Raw genomic sequence first — 19,422 nt, forward strand, 5'->3', positions numbered from 1 at the left:
CAAATTACAACCTGGTAGTTAAAACAGCTAGAGGGATTTTGGCAATAGCAAAAGTAGAGTAGGTGATTAACTTTCAAGAGAGAAGCATTTTGAGGCTTTTTTGAATTCTACCAAAGCAATATCTCAAATGCTAATCTGTAGACAAAGCTTCATGAATATCATCTTAAGATACTTAGTCAACAGGGGCTGTGTTTTTCAACTGTCATATCCCTAGGTATTGGCCTCTGATAGGTAGTTAAAAACAAATGAAATCTCTAGAGGACTCTTTTCCTGATATCTTAGTATTCCAAAGTAATTGTTATGGACTGTGGTTTGTGTACCTATTTCTTTTCCTTTTTGCACTAGCAGCAAGGAAGCTCACATATATATCTCTAGCTGTTCCCAGTACTTTATGGTATGAGTTTTCTCCTAACTCTGGCTTAAACCTTCTTTCCCACCTGCTTTAATTTTGTTTGTTTGTTTATTTATTTATTGTACTGGAGTTTGAACTTAGAACTTTGTACTTGCCTACCTGTTTAATTTTTATGACTTATTTTTAATTGGAAACATTTATTTTTGCAAACTGCCTTAAATCATCTTTGAAATGATCAGGTAAACAAAAAGATGGCGAGACACAGAGAATGAGGTGGTAGAGAAAGAGAGGGAGATATGAAGTGGCAAGAGGGAGTAGAAGAGAGTAAGTTATATAGGGATATAGAGGAGAGGATTGCATCTGAAGAAATTTAGATATTCAAAGCTAAGAGAACTCATTATTTCTATGTATAACCTGCATAGCCTTAGCATCAGACCCTAGTATTTACTAGGCCTGTGCTCAGTGAAATCGTGCCAATCTGAGTGGACATTTCCTGGGCTCAGAAAATATTTGTTGACTATTTTCTCGGCATGTATTTTTTAATTTCCCTTAAAATTCTTTGATGTTTTTCTGTGTTGGGGAAGTATATGATATGTGATATATTAGACAGAAATGAGTTCTGGAGCCAAAGAGGCCTTGGTTTGAAAACTAACTCTGCTTATAATTGGTATGTGTCCTTGGCCAAGAGACTTACTCACCCTCTCTGGGCCTGTTTTGTCATTTGTAGAATTGGGATACTAATATTTACTGCCAGATCCCTGGGAGGGTTTATTAAGAGAGTGTATATAAAAAACACCCAGCAGTGCTTGGTGCAGAGGAGACACTCAACAAATTCAAATTTTCCGTTACATTGGACACATTCATCTGTCTGACTCCTTGGGCCAAGAAGTCCATAATTCTGACACAGTAGTCCTGCTGCCCTTGCCCTGTCAGCCAGCCCCAGAAGGTCTGGCTTCCTCAGTCCAGTGCTGAGCTACTGGACTTCTAGCTAGCCATTCTCTCAGATGGACAATTTGTAGCTCAGCTTTTCCAGGGACTGTCACCCTTTGGCCTGGGAAATCATGTATTCCCAGTCAAACTGTCTGTTGTATGTAATTTGATTCATGACCTGAGGACAGTTCTAAATGTATGAAATCAAAACTGTTGGATTAGAATGTTGGGATCACCATTCTTGTGCTGGGGTTCAGTTGCCCATGATGATACAAAATGTTCAGAACAATACAGGATATTTTTTCCATCTGGTTCTTTTTTCTGATGCTCTCCTGGTTTGGTGCCAGGACCTTTGTAGCGAGGGTCTACCTTGTGCCAGGATTTGGGTCATCATAGGACATTGCCATTTGCCAATAGCAAAATATCTTGTCTTGCACTTTAGAAAATGCTTCTGTTTTTTGAAGTCCTTTATAATACCTAGTAGCCCTCTGCAAGTGCTTTGCTTTACCCTTTCTTTTTTTTCATTGAATATTTTTAGTAAGTATATATGTTTATGATAGGTTTGGTGTCAAGATTCTGAGGTCTCTGTTTGTAATAAGGTACTGTTCTAGAGATAGCAGCACTGGTAATAATCTTTCTGGTCTCTCCTCACAATCAGGAAAGAACAACCTTCTTATTTACAACCCAGCTGTAATATGGGTACACCTCAGGAAAGATCAATCTCCCATAATAATATTTCTATATAATCATTCAAAAATACTCATTGAACATCCATTATTATATGTTCTAACTACCATCTGGGTTCATTGTAATGAAGTCTAACTTTGAAAAATGTAGAAGTCTGGGTTGAGCAGAGATTATGCCCAGGATGTGATTTAGAAATTTCAATTTTGAAAAATACATTGTTAATATAAGTTCTTATCTGTGTGTTCTGGTAGAGAAGACTTGCTTCTCTGTCTTATAGGTAGAGATAGAGGAAGTTGGTTCTTTGAGCATACCCATTCATTTTTGTCTGGTTGGAAGTAATAATTATTTGGTGGGGAAACATGTTTTTTGAGAAATGTAGTTTGTTTTTCAAAGCGCAGTGGGTACTGTCAAGGCTGTGCTATCTCTAATGACCTTGGGTAACCTCAGACTTAGCCCTAATGGACCTGTGGCTTATCTGCAGCAGTCTCCATTCTGTGTTGTGCAATATACAACTTAGATATTGATTTATGTGCTATGGATGGAGCAAGAGCTGTCCTTGTTGCCATGGTGGTTTATGATTTTGGGATTCATTTTTCTTGCAGGAGCTGCTAAGTCGCACATCTCTTGAAACTCAGAAGCTTGATTTGATGTCTGAAGTGTCTGAGCTGAAGCTCAAGCTGGTTGGCATGGAGAAGGAACAAAGAGAGCAAGAGGAAAAGCAGAGAAAAGCAGAGGTGAGTGTGATACACCAGCTTCTCAGAGGAGAACCTGTATTGCCTGAAACTCAACTTTGTGTGGGGGCTACCCAAATATGAACCCAGTCCATCTGGTCAACCCCAATTCTGGCAGCCACTAGGTGCCAAAAATTTCTATGCACTAGAGACACAATGATCTGTTATTACCAAGTTATCAGGTTTTGCTGTGACTGCAAATTTCAGAAATGCCCAAACCACCCAGTTTTGGCTTTAAGTGTTTGTCCTCCCTCAAACTGCTGACAAGTATGGAAAGGAAAGCAGTAGTGAGGGAAGGATCAGACAAACATGGAGGGATGTAAGATGTCTTCTGTGAGAACTAGGTAATGACAATGTACTGGGATGAGGCCTTCCAACAGCCTACTGTTACAATAACTAAAGAATCTGGAGATATTTTTGACATGCATTCCACTGACAAAGATGGAAGTCTCAGATTAGATGTTTTTCTCCTGATGGGTCATATAGGTGTGCCCCAACACATACCCTCTCTAAAGGAATATTTTGTTGATTTTGTTTTTTTTCAAGCTACATATACCATTGTGTAGAACATGACAGACTATATTATGAATAAGTGTGTAGAGAATTTTAAGGTCACAGTGCTTTATTTGAGATAAGGCAGCCTGTTTTAACCTTAGATAACCACCTTCATGTATTTGTATTCACACTTAGAATTGTAAGATATGAAAGAAGAAAGGTTTTATGTTTAGAAAAATCTTGGCTTACTTACTGATCTACTGTTCAATAACTTTGAAATTCAAAAAGTTACTTAACCTCTATGAATCTAATTTCTTTATTTATAAAATGGATAATTATGTGTTAAAGATCAAATAAAATCACAAAAGTTAAGCACCTATCATAATATCTGGCTTTTTGAAGGTGCCTCCATTTAGGCATCTCAAAAGTCAAAAGATGTACATTGTTCTGTTCTGGTAAGTGCCAACATGATTTGCACAGACACCTGCCATATTTCTTTTTGCTGGGTAAATGCTGGTGATTGGGACACTTCTAATGTGTGAATGTATATTCCCTATATTGCTTTAGGAAATATGTTCCGTAGTTGCCAATGGAGGAGATCTCCAGTAAGCAAAGAGCATTGACTTCTAGCGGATAAGAGTGCAGGCTGTTGAATCAGATCTCCAGCTTTGATACATACTCAGCTACTCAGTGGCGTTAATCCTGGCCAAGTGATTTAACCTTCTAAATCTCTGTTTCTTCTTCTATAAGATGGAGATATTAACACTTGCTTTCAGTTGTTGATTTTCTGAGGAGTGAATGAGATTATGTATGTGTAGCCTTTAGTGAGGAGCACATAGTAATAGCTTTTTTTAATCACTTACTAATGGTGTTAAGCACAGTAAAAATGGAAATGCATACTTAGATATATTATTTACATACTGCAAAGATCAAACAGACTGAATGTCCTTTGTGAAGTATTAATTGACTGGACTCTGTTTCTTAAATGTTTGTAGGAAAGCAGTTGAATTTTCTCCTGGTATTGTCATTTTACCAAAGCTCCCTTCCTTCCCTTCCTCCCTTCCTCTCTTCCTCCCTTCCTCTCTTCTTCCCTTCTTTCCTCCCTCCCTCCCTCCCTTCCTTTCTTCCTTTTCTGAAAGATTGTTTTTATATTTATTTAGCGGTAGTGGTTTTCCATCTGACTGTTGTTCATGCATGAGGTAACAGAGACCCTGATTTTCTGACTGCTATCCTCCCAGATCACAATCCTTCTTGGTTGCTAGTACAAATATTAGGTTTCCATGTGGAGGAATTTTGTAGGCTGTTCAAACCTGTGCTAATCAGTGAATAGCCACATGATCTGAAACAAATTCCTCATTCTTGTAATTGAACATACTCCTTGCTGTTATGCTCCAAACCTCTGCCTCTGTTTGTAGCTATCTGGAGCACCCGGAGCTTAAAACCATGAGTGCTGCTTAAGCCACACTGTTGTCATGTGATGAAAATGTTTATTTTGAGTGAGCCATTTTGCTGGCTCAGGTTACCAGAGGTTATAATTGCTTGAATAAAGGGAATCCTGCTTCCCTTCCCATTCTGCTGCTGTTTTCCAGTGAACGTATTTAGCCTGAGGGCTGATTGCTTGTGGTTTGGGAAAGGCAGGACATTTTTTTAAGGTAGGCAGATCTGAAATAAACTTCCTGCTTTAGTTATCTTTTGTCACTGTGAGAAAATACCTGAGGAAATCAACTTAAAGGAAGAAGGATTTATTTTGGCTCACAGATTCAGAGGTTTCAGTCCGTGGTCAGCTGGCTTCATTGCAGTGGATCTGTGGTGAGGCAGTGTATCATGGTGCTGGCACCGTGTGGCAGAGAAGGTTGCTTAATCTCATGGCAAACAGGAGGCAGAAAGAGACAGGAATGAGTTGGGGACAAGACGTACCCTTCGAAGCACAGTGACCCAGTTCCTTCAACCAGGCCCCACCTCCTAGTTTATATCACCTCCCAATAATGTCATCAAATCACAAATCCATCAATGGATTAATCCATTGGTGAAGTCAGTCCTCATGCTCCAATCACTTCCTAAAAGTCCATTAACTGGTAACCAAGCCTTTAACACACAAGCCTTCAGAATCAAATTGTAAGACTTCCTAAGTATAACTCAGGGTTTATCCTCAAATTCTATTTTATGTTTCAATGAAAAAAAAAAGCTGCTATTAATGAAAGCACTGTAGACTGCTCCTCCTGCTTTGGTTCTGATCATACCTAAGTCAGTGTCCTGTTGCCTGTTGTGAGGCATGCAAATGATTAGAGGTGGCCATTTGGTAAGATCTGAGGAGTGAAGGTACAGGTTTTCTGATGGCCAGCCTTGCTTAGCAGTTGGTTGGGAGTGGTCCACACGAGATGTGGACATTGGGTTTGTTTGTTTTATCTTTTCTCATCAGCCTTTGCCATGGTTCTGGATCACTTCAGGATACCCAAGATTGAATCAATTAGATTTACTCATAAAAGACAGGACTGCAGATGAGTAATTGACATGGGAAGTCAATACCAGAATTAGGATGATGGAACATGAAAGACCCAGAGGCAAAAGAAACCCTCTGTATGGCACCCAGGTCAAAGGCATTTTAAAGGCATGTCGATCAGAAGTATGTTGGAGAAGGGAGTCTGGTTTCTCATGTACAAGGATTGCAGAGGTCCTGCAGCATAGCTGCTAGAGTGGCCTTTTAAGAGGGGGGCATGTTCCAGAATGTGTTAGGAACTAGAGTCATCTCAATTGGTTGGGGGTTTACATGAGCAGTGAGAGAATTGGAAACAATCTTTAGGTTTTCGGGCAAAACATGGAATGTCTTATAACACACTTCTCTCTTCCTGTGTTCAAGAACTTGGAAGGGAGGGATTCTGATTTCTGAACTGGAACAACCAGAATGATAGACTTGGACCACAGAGTTAGGGCTATGAAGAATGTATTTGCTGAGAGATGAGCTGGCCTGCTGAAGAGAGTTTTATTATCTTTTTTTATTTTATTAATTTACTTTTTCATTAGAATATGAAATATACTGCCACAATTCAAATATCAAAGGTGCAAAAGCAGGGGGGGAAAAAGAGTGCAAAAGGATATATAACAAAGGTTCTCCTACACTTGTCCCCCATCCATCAGTCCAACCAACATTACTAGTTTGTTTTGTATCCTTCCAGAGTTTTCTTAGACATAGATAAGCAAATTTATGAGAAGACACACACACATACACACACACACTCCACTTTATTTTGTACAAAATGCACAGAATAGACTAATAGACTTTTGCTTTTTTAAATGTAGTCATCTTAGAGTTCTTTTCATATCAAACACAGTAAGAAACAACAACAAAAACTTCCTTGTTCATATTTATTTCTGCATATTTTCCACTATCTGACTGTGCCCTAATGTATTTAACCAGTTCTTTTCTGATGGACATTTAAGTTGTTTCTAAGTTTTTGCTATTATACATAATGCTGTAGTGAATAATCTTGTTCACATATGAGTCTTGAAATGCAACTTATGAGTCAAGGATACATGCACTTGAAATTTTGACATATTTCCAAATTGCCTTCTGTAGAGTATAGAGGTTATATACCCACAAGCAGCATAGGGTATAAGAGGGCCAAGCCAATGTTAAACTGAACGTGAAGAAAGAGAAAGAACGAAGAATAATTAGTTTAATGGGTGAGAAGGGATAAGAAAGACTATGATTATGGGAAGTGCCCAGTAGTATCACATAGATTAGAACCCTAAAAAAAGAACTTTTGTGGTTGGCAAAGCAATATTAACAAACAGAGGGAGCTGAGATTACAGTATAGAACAGCAGTTACAACTTCATAAATGTCACTGGACTTCATGATGTGCGATCTAAGGATACAATAGTGCTACCAAAAGGTCTGCCTTGTGGGAGAGAAAAAGAAGTAGTAAGAGAGGAGATGGGTCAGCTCTGGAGATTTAAAAAAAAATTAGAAAGCTAAATTTAAATACCAAGCCTGAGGACATACACATATATGAAAAAACAACAACATGTGGTCAGGGAGAGTGGCCCAATAGTATTGCGGTATACCTCATAGTCACACTGAGAAGAGGGAGAAAAATATAGATTCCTGATAATCCATCCTAAACTAAGGGATACACACAAGGGGCAGTAATGGAGGAAGGGAGCAGTATTATCTGGATAACTCCTAAAAATCTCCAGCTGAGTACTGAAGTATTTGAAAGTTTCTTTATTTTTCTTACTTGCTTACAGTCTACTCAAGAAGATAGAAAACAAACCTGGGAAAACTGCCATACTAGCTCTAATTTTGAAGCAAAGCAAGACTGACTGATGAAGTAAAGTTGTAGATGTACTGACTATGTGGTCATTGTTATATTGAAAGTTCATAAGATTGAGCAAGAGAAAAGCTAGGTATAAACAGATAAGTACTTTGAACATTTAGAAATAAAAAGACTGGGAACTCTAAAAGAGAATATTCAACAATATTGAACTGCTGAATTCCAACTGTGCATCTCACAGATAAAACCAATAAAAAAGGAAGGGCTTAGAGGCACCTTGAGAGAAACTAGGTTTCAATGGACCGTGTACAAAGATAGAAAGGACACTTACTAAGAGCAAATAAAAGTGCACCTGTATGACCAGATTCACAAATGGCAAACCCCAAACAACAGATAATGCTGGGGACAATAGAAAGCCTTAAAAAAAAAAAAAGAATATGTTCTTAGTAAGAAAATCAAAGAAAGAATGGATTTGATTCTTCCAGTGCTTTTGACAGGTGCAAAGAACTTAGTATGGCAGTTCCAAAACTGCTTGCTGTAAGTGGATTTTAAGGAATCAGGAAATCAAGAGAGTTATTATAAAACTGGAAACAAACCATTCTCTTCTTGATTTTCAAAATGGCAAAAATAGTTAAATGTATTCTATAAAACTTGGCTTATTGAGTTCAGGGTCAACCCTTTGATGGTTTGCAGAAAGCTAGACGACATTGGAGGAATTGATGTCCACGAAGTGTGAGTCACATTACACTTAGGTCTCTGGTTTGTCTGGGAATGTGTTTTATAGTAGTAGAAATGGGCAAACCCAACTTCAGTGAGGCATTGCAGAAACATTGTTTATGTTAATCTTTTATCAAGATAGAGAAATATAAGATTAATGCTAAAATAGACATATTGGCACCTAAATGAGTTCAGTGTTGGGTTACATTGTCATATATATGTGTGGTATGTGCCACATGGGTTACTTGTATAGGTGTTGACATGCTTGGCATGTAGACAGGAGAGTTGAAAGGTATAACATGGACATGAGTGGAAGGAATGTGTCTGTGTGTTATGTCTCTGCTATGCACCTGTCTCTGCTGTTGCTTCTGCTTGGATGAAGGGATTGTCTAGACTCTGCACCTCAGATGTTGACATGCAAAATGGCTGTCCAGTATGGCACAAAGGAACTGACAGGAGTTTGTCCAAACTTCAAGGCAAGCCTAAGGATGGGGCAGGCCTCAGGAAGAGTGTTATATCTTTTGGTTCCTGTGAAGAGAGGGGCTGGCTATGTACAGCCACTCTGCACACCATCTCTTGTCTGTGCTGCTTTCCTAAGGAGTTGTGTATCAGTGAGCTAACTGACCTCCAGTGCTTTTCTCTCCTTTCTCTTCCTTCCCACAGTCGGTTCTGAATGTGATCAGTGAGCTGCAGGAGCAGATGTGTAGGCTGCAGCTGGACATCCACAGGCAGATTCAAGAGCGCCTCTTACTCAGTAGGGACCACCCCGAGGAGGTGGTGGCTGAGCCCCAGCCTTGCAGCCAGGACTGTGCCCCTGGGGAGGGGTCACCTGTAGGAACCATACTTAAGTATATCAGAGCATGCATGTGTGTGGGGCATTTCACTGGTGGAAGGCTGGGGTTTCTCCTAACTGGAACAGAATGGTGTGGCTTAGCATGATCTGGTGTTACCTCAGAGCAGACCATGGACTCAAGCAGCTTCTGGGGATGTGAGGTGAACTCTGAGACCCCTACTGAGGAAGGTCTGAGCTGGTGAGACCAGCTCTCAGACATTTGTGCCAAATGAAGTCACAGGATTCTCCTCCCTAAGTGTACAGAATGGGACATTAAATGAAGCTTCATTTGACATGATTTTTTTTTTTAGGAAAAAAATAGCATCATGAAAAAGAATCCTTTCAAGTTTATATTTGAGGTTTACCCCCAGTGAGAAAATAAAGCACAGGTTTCCGTTTGTTGTGAACAATTAAGTCATAATTTGAATTTCCAGGAAGAAATCCCCAACATAGTCACATTATGATGATTTCATCATGACCGTTGGGCCATGTGCCAAAGAAGTCACAAGAGCCTGGTGTGCACAGCCTCTGTTTCTCCACAGTGACAGCACCTTAGGTTACAGTAACCTATGCTTTTCTGATTCTGCCCTCAGCAGTCATGCTGCCCTCTCAGGACAAACTGAGTAGCCCGGCTATGATACAAGCAAAACAGAAGAACCCCTAAATACTGGGTATTGGAGACCCTCATGCAGGGCCAACAGTGTTCCAAGAAAATGATTCTGAATCTGCTGCAAGTTCAAACAGGTGACCTAGGTCTTAATGTCCAATGATGCAGATCATAGACACAAGAACCTTAGCTTGGAAGACCTTGCTTTTTGTTAAATAGGTATCAACAAATGCTCACCTCAACTATAAGGTACTTTTAATAAATTACCCTACAAAATTCAAGTGGATTTGAATTCATGGCAGATTGTCTCCAAATGCAAAAAACTCTAGGCCAGTTAAACAATGACTTGGGTTTCATGTATTCATTCATCAGTAAACAATGCAGACCTGCGGTGTGCCAGGACCTGATGGATAATCAGAGGTTTGCAAACACCTCACGAAGTTTGCAGAATAGGTAGAGAACTAGCCATTAGCAATTGTACCAATAAATATTTGGTTGTAAACTATGTAGGAGGTACACCGGGTATCTGGCAGAGGGACCTGATATAGTGTGGATGTTGAGGGAGCTTTGCTTATGGTGGCCTAAAGGATAGGCAAGAGTTAACCTGGTGGATAGTTACAGTCAGAGGGAATGGCATGTGTGAAGGCCTAAATTGGAAAGAGGAACTGAAAATTCTCCAGTATGGCTAGAGCCTAACTGGGGAAAAAGGCAGGCAGGGAGCTGGGACAGGCTAGGCTTATCTGGTCATGGGTAAATTTAATGAGATTTGAGAAGCAGGAGAGTGCAATGATTAGATATGTGTTTTAATTCCATCATTCCTCTAGAGGCTCTGGGGGTCAGTGTATTCAAGAGGGGCAATACAACAGGGAAGCAACCAATGAAGAGACTGTCAGGCTACGACACTTTTTGTTAGACCTGAGTTATAGTGGTAGAGTGGGAGAAAAATGAGACATTCCAATAATTTTCCTGGAGGTAGAAATGAATTGTATACGTAGGGGAAGGGAGAGAAAGAGGTACCAAGCATGGCTTTCTGGCACAGGCAGTTTAGATGGTTAGATGTGCTATTTACTGTGACAGGAATGACTGGGGTGGGGAGATTGAGTTCCCTTGTGACTTGACAGTCTATATCCACGTGGAGATGTTAAGTAGGAAGTTTTATGTTTGAGTGTAGTGTCATAATGACTTTTATGGTACTACTTCTGATAGGAACTAATCAGCAGGACCAATTGCCCATTAAAGGAATATTGGTTTAAAATGACAGTGTCATGGTGCCTTCTTTTCTGGACTGGTTTTAAAGCATGGCCTAGAGTCAGAAGGTAGGAACTTGAGTTCCATTTTACCGCTTATAAGTTGTAAGAACATGGGCAAGTGATTTAAACATTCCTTCCCCATTCAGTAACCTTCACTAGGTCCTGACTGTGAAACAGTGGCATAAGAGCTCCTTGTATTTTCATTCAAAAGCCTTTACAGTTTTTACGTCTTAACTTCCCAGCCTTATCTCCTACTATGTGCCAACATCATCTTCTGCTCCAGCCCAACAAATTATTTCCCCTTTTGCCTACTATCTTTAGTCCTTCCTGCATGTCTTCTCTCACCTTTCTTTTTTCAACTTCCACCTTTACACTGGAACATGCATTACTGACATCTACATTTAGCGCTTAGTATCTGTTATCTGAGTGTTTCATTTCTATCCTGGCTGTCACTTCTTCTGTGAAGCCTCCAAGGATCACCACACACCCCTTCTTTGGGTTCATCCACCTTCAGCACATAGAGATGCTCCAAGTTAGTTTATTTCCTACTACTTAGTATCACAGGGAAGAAGCTGCCTCCTTTCAATATCTCTGTGTCTTTCACACAAGCCTCACCTGTTTGATTCCTACATACCTGTGCATGATATGGACATACCCCACAGAGGACACATATGTCAGAGAAAGGGGCAGACGGAACAGGATCTAAAAGCAACAAGTGGAACTCACTACCCTTTGTTTTTAAATGGCCCCATGGTTTTCCCTAGAAACACAACCATGTTTGAGGATTAATTAAAGCTGAAGTGTGGAGTTTGCTGTGGTTGCTGCTGCCCCGGCATCCTTTCTGCATGAGCTTAACCAGGTTTGGAGACCCAGCACCTTTTGCCCACCACAACATTGTCTTTCTCCCTCTCCCCTCCAGGAGTTAATGCAAGAACTCAAGCACCTCAAAATCAAAGTGGAAGAGTTAGAAAATGAACGTAGTCAGTATGAGTGGAAGCTGAAGGCCACGAAGGTAAGAGGCCAATGTGATGCTCCTGGGGAGGGTACCAACATTCTTTGGGGAGGGTATGGGTTCCCAGCATCCTGTTCAAAAATGCACATCAGCCCTTGTGGGGATGTACAGCTGTGCCAAGATTGTGTACCTCACATGAAGCCTGGGAAACAATGAGCTGCTGAAGTGCAGCAGCCGAGCCTCCTTCCTCTGGTTGCCATTAGTGTTTAGTTGACATTAGCGAAGAAGGGACGGTGAGTGAGTGAGAAAGATGTACAAATATTATCTCTCAATAACAAAAAATATAGTTAGGCTTCCTTTGGTGAAGGGGGTTCAAGGGAGGAAGGAAGCTCTTAACCCTGGGCACATGCCTGCTGGAGGGTGCCTGGGTCAGCTGTCCCCTATGGAAGGACATACCCCTGCAGTGCCATTCACAGTTGATAACAGATGGTCTCTGCAGGCATTTCAGTTTTTAATTCATTTTGGCAGTGCAGGGGTTGGAAAACAGGGCCTTCAGCTCTGTAGGCAGGCACTTTATTGCTTGAGCCATGCCCTCAGCTCTTTTGTCTTCCATCATTATTCAAAGATCATGGCCATCCTGGGCCATGATCCTATTTCTGAAGCTGAGATGATAGGAGCGCACTACCTCACCCACCTTTTTATTGATTGAGATGTGGTCTTGCCAACTGTTTGCCTAAGTTGGCCTCAAACCTCAAGTAGCTAGGATTGCAGGTGTAAGCCATCATACCTAGCTCCAATTTTTACTTTTTATTAGAGTTTTAAACACACCTAATAGAATTTTCTTAAATTCTAGTTTATATTTTTATTTTTCCTACAAATTAGTTATTAGAGGGTTTCCAGACCATAAAAAATTAAAGGAATAAGAACCACTGACTACCAAGGAGCTACTATCATTTTTAATATTTTCTTCCAGGTATTTTTCTCTTTCATTTTGGCTTTCTTGCTTTGTCTCCCTCACCCCCTTTTCTCTCTCTCTCTCTCTTTCTATCTTCCTCTCTCTCTCTCTCTCTCTCTCTCTCTCTCTATTTCTGATGTTGACAATTTATATATAATTTTTATATTGTGCTTTTTTCATTAAAAATTTTGTGGTTTCCTGTGCTATTAAAAGAAAATGCTGAACATGGTGATAATATCTTTTTAATATTATCCTAATGTCTAAATATAAACTCATTTGCTTAACCATTTTACAAATGATAAAAATGAGGCACAGAAAGATTAACTGACTCTCTCAAGATCTTACAGCTGTTAGGACTAGCCTGGTCAATTGGATCCATCTGTTCACTGGCCCACTGTTATCTGAGCATAGATAGCCATGTATGTGCTATATGCTTCACTGTCGCTGATTCTGGGAGCATTGTTTTTGTCCAGTAGCTCAGAACAGTCCACCACGGTGCTGCACTCAAGCGAGTCCTGCTCTGATGAAACCTTTGAAGTTGTGCACACCACCCTTTGTTATAAAACCAAGTTACTCTTTCCTTTTTAAATTACTCAAGCTCTTTGCCTTGGCATGTAGACCTGTTAGGTGCTAAGGGTTCTTTAGTAACTACCAGTGTGGAGTACCTCCTGTGTTCCAGAATTACCAAACCCTTTGCACACTTTTTCTCATTTAATTCATGGAATAACACAGTGGGTTATATTTTAGTATTCTGATTTCACTGATAAGGATAAAGAGGCTCTAAGTGGCCAAGATGCGGTGCAGACCTGGATCTGACCTTCCCATGCTATCATGTTCTTTTTCCTGCACGAGCCTGATTTATCACAGTGAGATCCTTACACTGCTTTTGGAAGTTCCTAAGTTTTCTGCTTAAGCCTTCTGTCAGTCCCTGAAGGTGGTTCATCTTTCAGTTCAAGTAGTAGTAGAGTCCACAGACAGTCTTTCAGCAGTAGAGTCTTGTTGCTGAGTTTAATGAGGGACAGCACTTGCAGGGGCCTGAAGCCCCCATGCCTGCCTGCCTGTGTGCCAGTCTGCCTAACTGTCTTGGTCTTTGTGCTGTCTAAGAGCTGGCTGAAGCAGCAGTAGCAGTCAGGGAGAGGGCTTCCCACCTATAAGGACAGGTGACACTCTAAGGATGCTAGAGTACCTGTAGTTTCTAGCTTGTTCTGTGGACATTAGTGGAAAGGAGATTGGACCAAGTCACTTGGCATGTAGGGGCTCCATACTACATATATAAATGACCTCACATAGACACAGACCTTAGAGAGAAGGGACCTCAGCGTGCCAGGTGCTGGGCTTTGTCTCCATAGGCCCATATCACTGAAGTCCAACTGTGGAACCAACAGATAAGTAAGCATCAGACATCCAGATCCTAACAGAGGGAGATAATGGGCAAGGAGATGTTCAAGAAAGGTTGAGAGACAATCTTCCAAGAATGTTTTGGTCCTTGTAGAAATGGGAGGTATTTGGGTTGAGAATGCCAAGGCTAAGGTTTTTAGAAGCCACTGTCACCATTATCCATAAACCCATGGGCACCTAGGCTCCAAGTGAGCTATGAAAAACTACTCCATGGCTGCATGTCTTGGCAAGATGTTTGGTATAAGCAGATTGAGCTCTCTGTTCTGTGGGTGAAGCCCAGAGTAGAGAGATCATCCTCCATAGTGAACTTATCTGTAAGGAGATCTGAGCCTTCACCACTTCTCTTTCCTTTACATGAGCATAGGATAAGAGGAGCAATCGTAGCAGCATTTATTGAGCACTTAACATTAGCTAAGTATTGGACTTAAGTGTTCACAACTGTTATAGTACCTATTCTTCACCTTAGTCTATGAAGTAGTTGCCATTTTCCCATTTTATATATGAGCACAGACATAGAAAGGATAACTTACTCATCCAACACTAGGGAATGAGAGAATCCAGATTTGTTTGACTTCAAAATCAAGGTTGGGATGGGAAAGACATAGTTATGATCTTTTAATGAATCTGGAAAGCCTAGACAACCATACCTAATGTGTGCAATTTAACCTGCTATGCTTGGCAGAGACACAAGAACCATCCAATGCCACTGCCTATGTGTGTAATGTATGAATATGTATACACTGTATGCTGTGTTTACATGGTTTACATAAAGCACACCCAAATGCTTGTCTGTGTACATGTGGGTAAGTGTGTGCCTGTGCCTAGTGGCTGGGCAGAAGCATTGACTGCGAAGAAGGGGTGATGAGAAACTGTCAAGGGAGGGAGTCCTTGGCTCAAGCTTTGTTAGCCAGCAGTGATTTGATTTCTATTGTGTTTCCTGTATGGGGTAAAAAGATGAAGATGCAAGTACTTTTTACAAAAGCCTAAAGTGCTGTGACATGAGTAACTTTGGAAGAACACATCCAAAATGAGAATATCCACTTCTGTACCAAGGACAGAGCCCACCCATTGTATACAATCCCTGTTCCTCCTGCCTCAGTGGTTTCTGGGAGTTCAGGGAGAGAATTACTCTGGTCAGGTAGGAGGATGCAAGGGAAGGAGAAAGGTGGTGGCCAGAAAGAGTGAGTTCATTCAGCAGAATTCTGCCCTGTAGGGAGAGCCATGAGCCCCTCTAATTTCTCCCCATTCCGTTCCTAATGCCTCATGTCTCCTAGGGTCCATCAGGACTCTGGGCTTTGGCATGAGGTACCTCATCATGGTTTGATAGTCCCTCTGACCTAGCAGAGATTCTTTGTTGCTCTTCCAGGCTGAGGTAGCCCAGCTGCAAGAGCAGGTGGCCCTGAAAGATGCAGAAATTGAGCGTCTGCACAGCCAGCTCTCCCGTACTACAGCTCTTCACAGTGACCACATAGAAAGAGGTAATTGGACTGATTGTGATAGAATGTCATTGTCTTGGACCCTGGGCCCACTCTTACAAGTGTTCATGTATATGTATGAATGAGTGTGTGTGTTTGTGTATGTAGGCATGCTAATATGCACATACATGCAACTATGTGTGTCAGCATGTCCAAGTATATGAATGTGTGTTTATTTGTGTGTGTGTATCTAAGAAGCACAGATCTGTTGTGGAATTGTTGCCATGTACCCCCTCCCTTATCCAGAACACTTGGCTCTGAAGGCTTTTCTCAGTTGCATGTTACAGACTAAAGCCCTGTGCAACCCCCTCTGGAGATTTTTTTTACCAAGAATGCAGCTTTTACCTGACTCTTTATTTCATTGTTATCACCAGAGAGGAAGCTTAGCACTTTGCCCTACTTGACCCTTGTACAAAGGCTTTAGGTTACAAAAGCCATTCAATTCTTTCTCATCCTTTAGATATTCACTTAAATGTCATTCCTCAGAAAGACCTTTCTTGGCTGTCCTAACTCAAGTAGATGCCCTAATCCTGCTTGTCTCTAAATCTTGTAACTTCTTATTTCCTTCATAGCACTTATTATAACTTATCAGTGTTATATTTTGGGAGGTCTTGTGGTCATCTTCACTCTGAGGAAAGGACTATGTTTTTCTTGTTTAAAAACATATCCACAGAGCCCAGCACAATATTCAGCTCATGTTAACCTCCTAAAAAGTAGTTTTGGGGTAAGTAAAAGGATGGTGAATGGTCCCTGAGGAGTTCAACTTTTACTGATTAAAAATCAAGAATAAATTGTCAAAAAGTCTTATTAACATATGTTTATGATTATTTGCAACATATACAGAATGATGACACACCTTTCAACTTCTCTACTTGTCACTGGCTGCAGAGCAATGCTAGAAGAGATCATATATATAGTTCTATGAGTTGGTGCCACTGTTTAGTATTGTCTCAACCTCAACCCTTCTTAGCTTGGATCTGCAGATGGGGTAGGGAAGTCATGCAGCTGTACAACAGTGACTTAGGATTAGAAAAGAAAGTAGTGAACAGCATGCTCATTTCCTTTCTCTGGTGTCTTTCCAAACTATTGGGTATGTCACCTACCTGCCAAGACCTACCTGTGGAGGCTACGATATTCTGAACAATCTGGGACATAGAGCTCCCAGTGCCATGACTTCTAGATCAGGCAGTTTTCTCTGTACCATATGCTTTCTCACAGTCCAGGCCTTCTAGATCCTGTGCTAATCCATTATCAGTTACCTTCTGGAGCTGATCCTTTGGTCATTCACTGCTGAGGTTGGATTCTGACCATGAATCCAGGTTTGCCAATCTTTATCTGAAACTTACCTCCTACCCCTAGAAAACTGAGAAGCAGAGCTGAGGTTGGCTTCCAGGAGTCTAAGACTGTCCACTTTACTCTGACAATAGATCTCCACAACTATTCACATAGAGTCCATATATTTCCTATTGCTAGTCTTTTTTTTTTTTCTGTACTGGGGATTAACCCCAGGGCATCATACATACAAATATGACAAGTGCTGTACCACTTGAACTGTACCCCCAGTCCTTTTGTTTTTATTTTGTTGTTTTGAGATAGGATTTCACTAACTTTGCCAGGCTGACCTCAAAATCATAATCCTCCTGCCTGTGCCACCCAAGTAGCTGGATTACAGACATGCACCATCAAGCCTGGCCTCTGGTTGCTATTCTTATTGAATTTAACAGGCATCTCAAAGGAAATAGGATGTCTATACTTTTGTTCTCTTGTCTCTTGTACTCTTCTTATACAGAGAACCCTTTGCCTATCCCAATTTAGGAACAGGGATAAGCCCATCTTTGGAAAATCCATACATGTGCAGATTCCTAAACCTTGAAGTATCTGGCAAATGACCATTAGCAGATTCAGGTTTTGAGCTTTGACTTAGATCTTCATGCCAATTTGGAAAGAAGTCAAGTGAGTCCCTTTTGGGTCTAAAGTGAAAAAACAAACAAACAAACGTGAGTTTTCTACCATAGACCAACACAAAACCCTCAGCCCATAGGAAAAGTCTATAGATATATGTTGAAATAAAATTAATCTTACTTTCCCCTTTACCATAGAGTTTGTTTTAATATGTTTATTAGTCCATCCAAACATTTCCTAAGCATGACTATACCACTTTAAATTAAGCCAACTACCAAAATTACATAATTATTTTGTCCAGTCTCCATTTGAGTGTAGGTTCTTTTTTTCCTTTTCCTTTTTAATTTTCTTGTGCTCGTAATCTGTCAGACTGTATGAGTTTTTTTCTACAGCCAGTCAGAAGCCTAGCTACATGCCTATATAGAGTAAGAATGTCTATATTCTTAGAAAATATTAATTGATTGTGAAAGATTTTTAGTTCCTCTGTACTACCTTTGAATAAATGGCACTTTTACTTTGCCTGTAAATGTCTATAAAGAGAAGATAGAATACTGAGCTCATTCATTTAGTAGTCCAACAAATATTTAATGAGACTGACTCTGTGCCAGACACCATCCTGAGCTCTTTAAAGAAATAAACGAGCCATGTTCACATGGAAAGTCATCACATTTGAACTTAAGGGGCATCTTAGCACATATGAATAGCTGTTTGCATTTATATAAGTAATTCTATACCTCAATTATTTTAGACCAAGAAATTCAACGTTTGAAAATGGGGATGGAAAGTCTACTTGTTGCCAATGAAGATAAGGTAAGGTGACTGGCCATTGATTAACCCTGTCGTTTCCTTGCTGGTCTCTGCTACTTTGAACAGAACCATGTCATTAGGCCACTGAAACAGAGATTGGTCAGGAGAACAGCTTCTGCCCCCCTAAAGACTCAGCAACAGCACCTGTTTTTTACTTTGATGCCTACAACTTTGCCTAAATGAAATTTCCCAAAGGCAGATGAGAGTCCTGCCTGCTCATGCAGGTGTGAGGAAAAATATCACTATACTTACTGCCAGTATAACTGTGCTTAATGCCAATACTCATGCTCCTGCATAGATTACTCTCAAAGCTCAGAAACAGCCCACCAATCTCCCATGTGCACTATCTATCTCTATGACAGAAGTATCATGGATACCGTTAGCTGTATATAATGCCTCATTTTACCCTACTGCCTTATATTCTTCAGTCTAATTCCTGCATAATCATAAAATAGCTATGTCTACAAATAAAATGCACTAGCCAGTAGAAAGATCATCTCTGAGAATCTCAGCACTGCTTTTTCCAGGTGAAGAGAACAGACTCAAAATATTGAAATAATTTTGTATAGGGCATAACAAGTGAATAGCACAGCCAGGGTTCACACCCAAGAAAGTCTAGCTCCAGGATTTTTGTGGCCTGCCAAGTTCCTATACCCTTCCCTTGAAAGATCTGCTCCCACTTGGGAATTTCCTCTGTTGTATAATGTATCTCAGAGTCCCAAGGAACAGGTGAGGATATTAGGATAAATATGACAGCTTTTTTTTTTAGTCCTTTGTGTGTGTGTGTGTGTAACTCCAGAGAGTAACACTAGAATAAGAGGCATCGTTCATAGGTGGCTACTTCAGAAGAATGAGGGCAGTGAGTTTTATGTTTCTGCAGATGTTTAAGCCCCTTGTAGGGTATGTCAGCACCTGTTGGCTCACAACCTTCAGGTAGAGTCATGAGTGTGTGCAGCTTCCTGTGAGGCAGACCACTGAGACCCAGCTCTATAGAACAGACCTGGATTGTCTTTTCCTGTCAGGTACTTCAGAGGTTCCAAACAGGATTTCTTCACAGTGT

The 19,422-nt window shown here is 40.6% G+C and overlaps 1 protein-coding gene across 12 annotated transcripts in view; it reads left to right on the plus strand.

Moving 5' to 3' along the window:
* Olfml1 (olfactomedin like 1) overlaps window positions 1-19,422 on the plus strand; it is a 168,076-nt gene that overhangs the window by 121,502 nt on the left and 27,152 nt on the right. For all 12 annotated transcript variants that reach the window (XM_074084893.1, XM_074084871.1, XM_020184418.2 and 9 more), the window contains 4 exons: window positions 2,572-2,703; window positions 11,793-11,885; window positions 15,545-15,656; window positions 18,304-18,365. In XM_074084893.1, coding sequence (XP_073940994.1) covers window positions 2,572-2,703; window positions 11,793-11,885; window positions 15,545-15,656; window positions 18,304-18,365 — 399 coding nt within the window. The remainder of the gene's footprint in view (window positions 1-2,571; window positions 2,704-11,792; window positions 11,886-15,544; window positions 15,657-18,303; window positions 18,366-19,422) is intronic.

The sequence above is a fragment of the Castor canadensis genome, chromosome 1, assembly GCF_047511655.1.
Source record: "Castor canadensis chromosome 1, mCasCan1.hap1v2, whole genome shotgun sequence".
Lineage (NCBI taxonomy): Eukaryota > Metazoa > Chordata > Mammalia > Rodentia > Castoridae > Castor > Castor canadensis.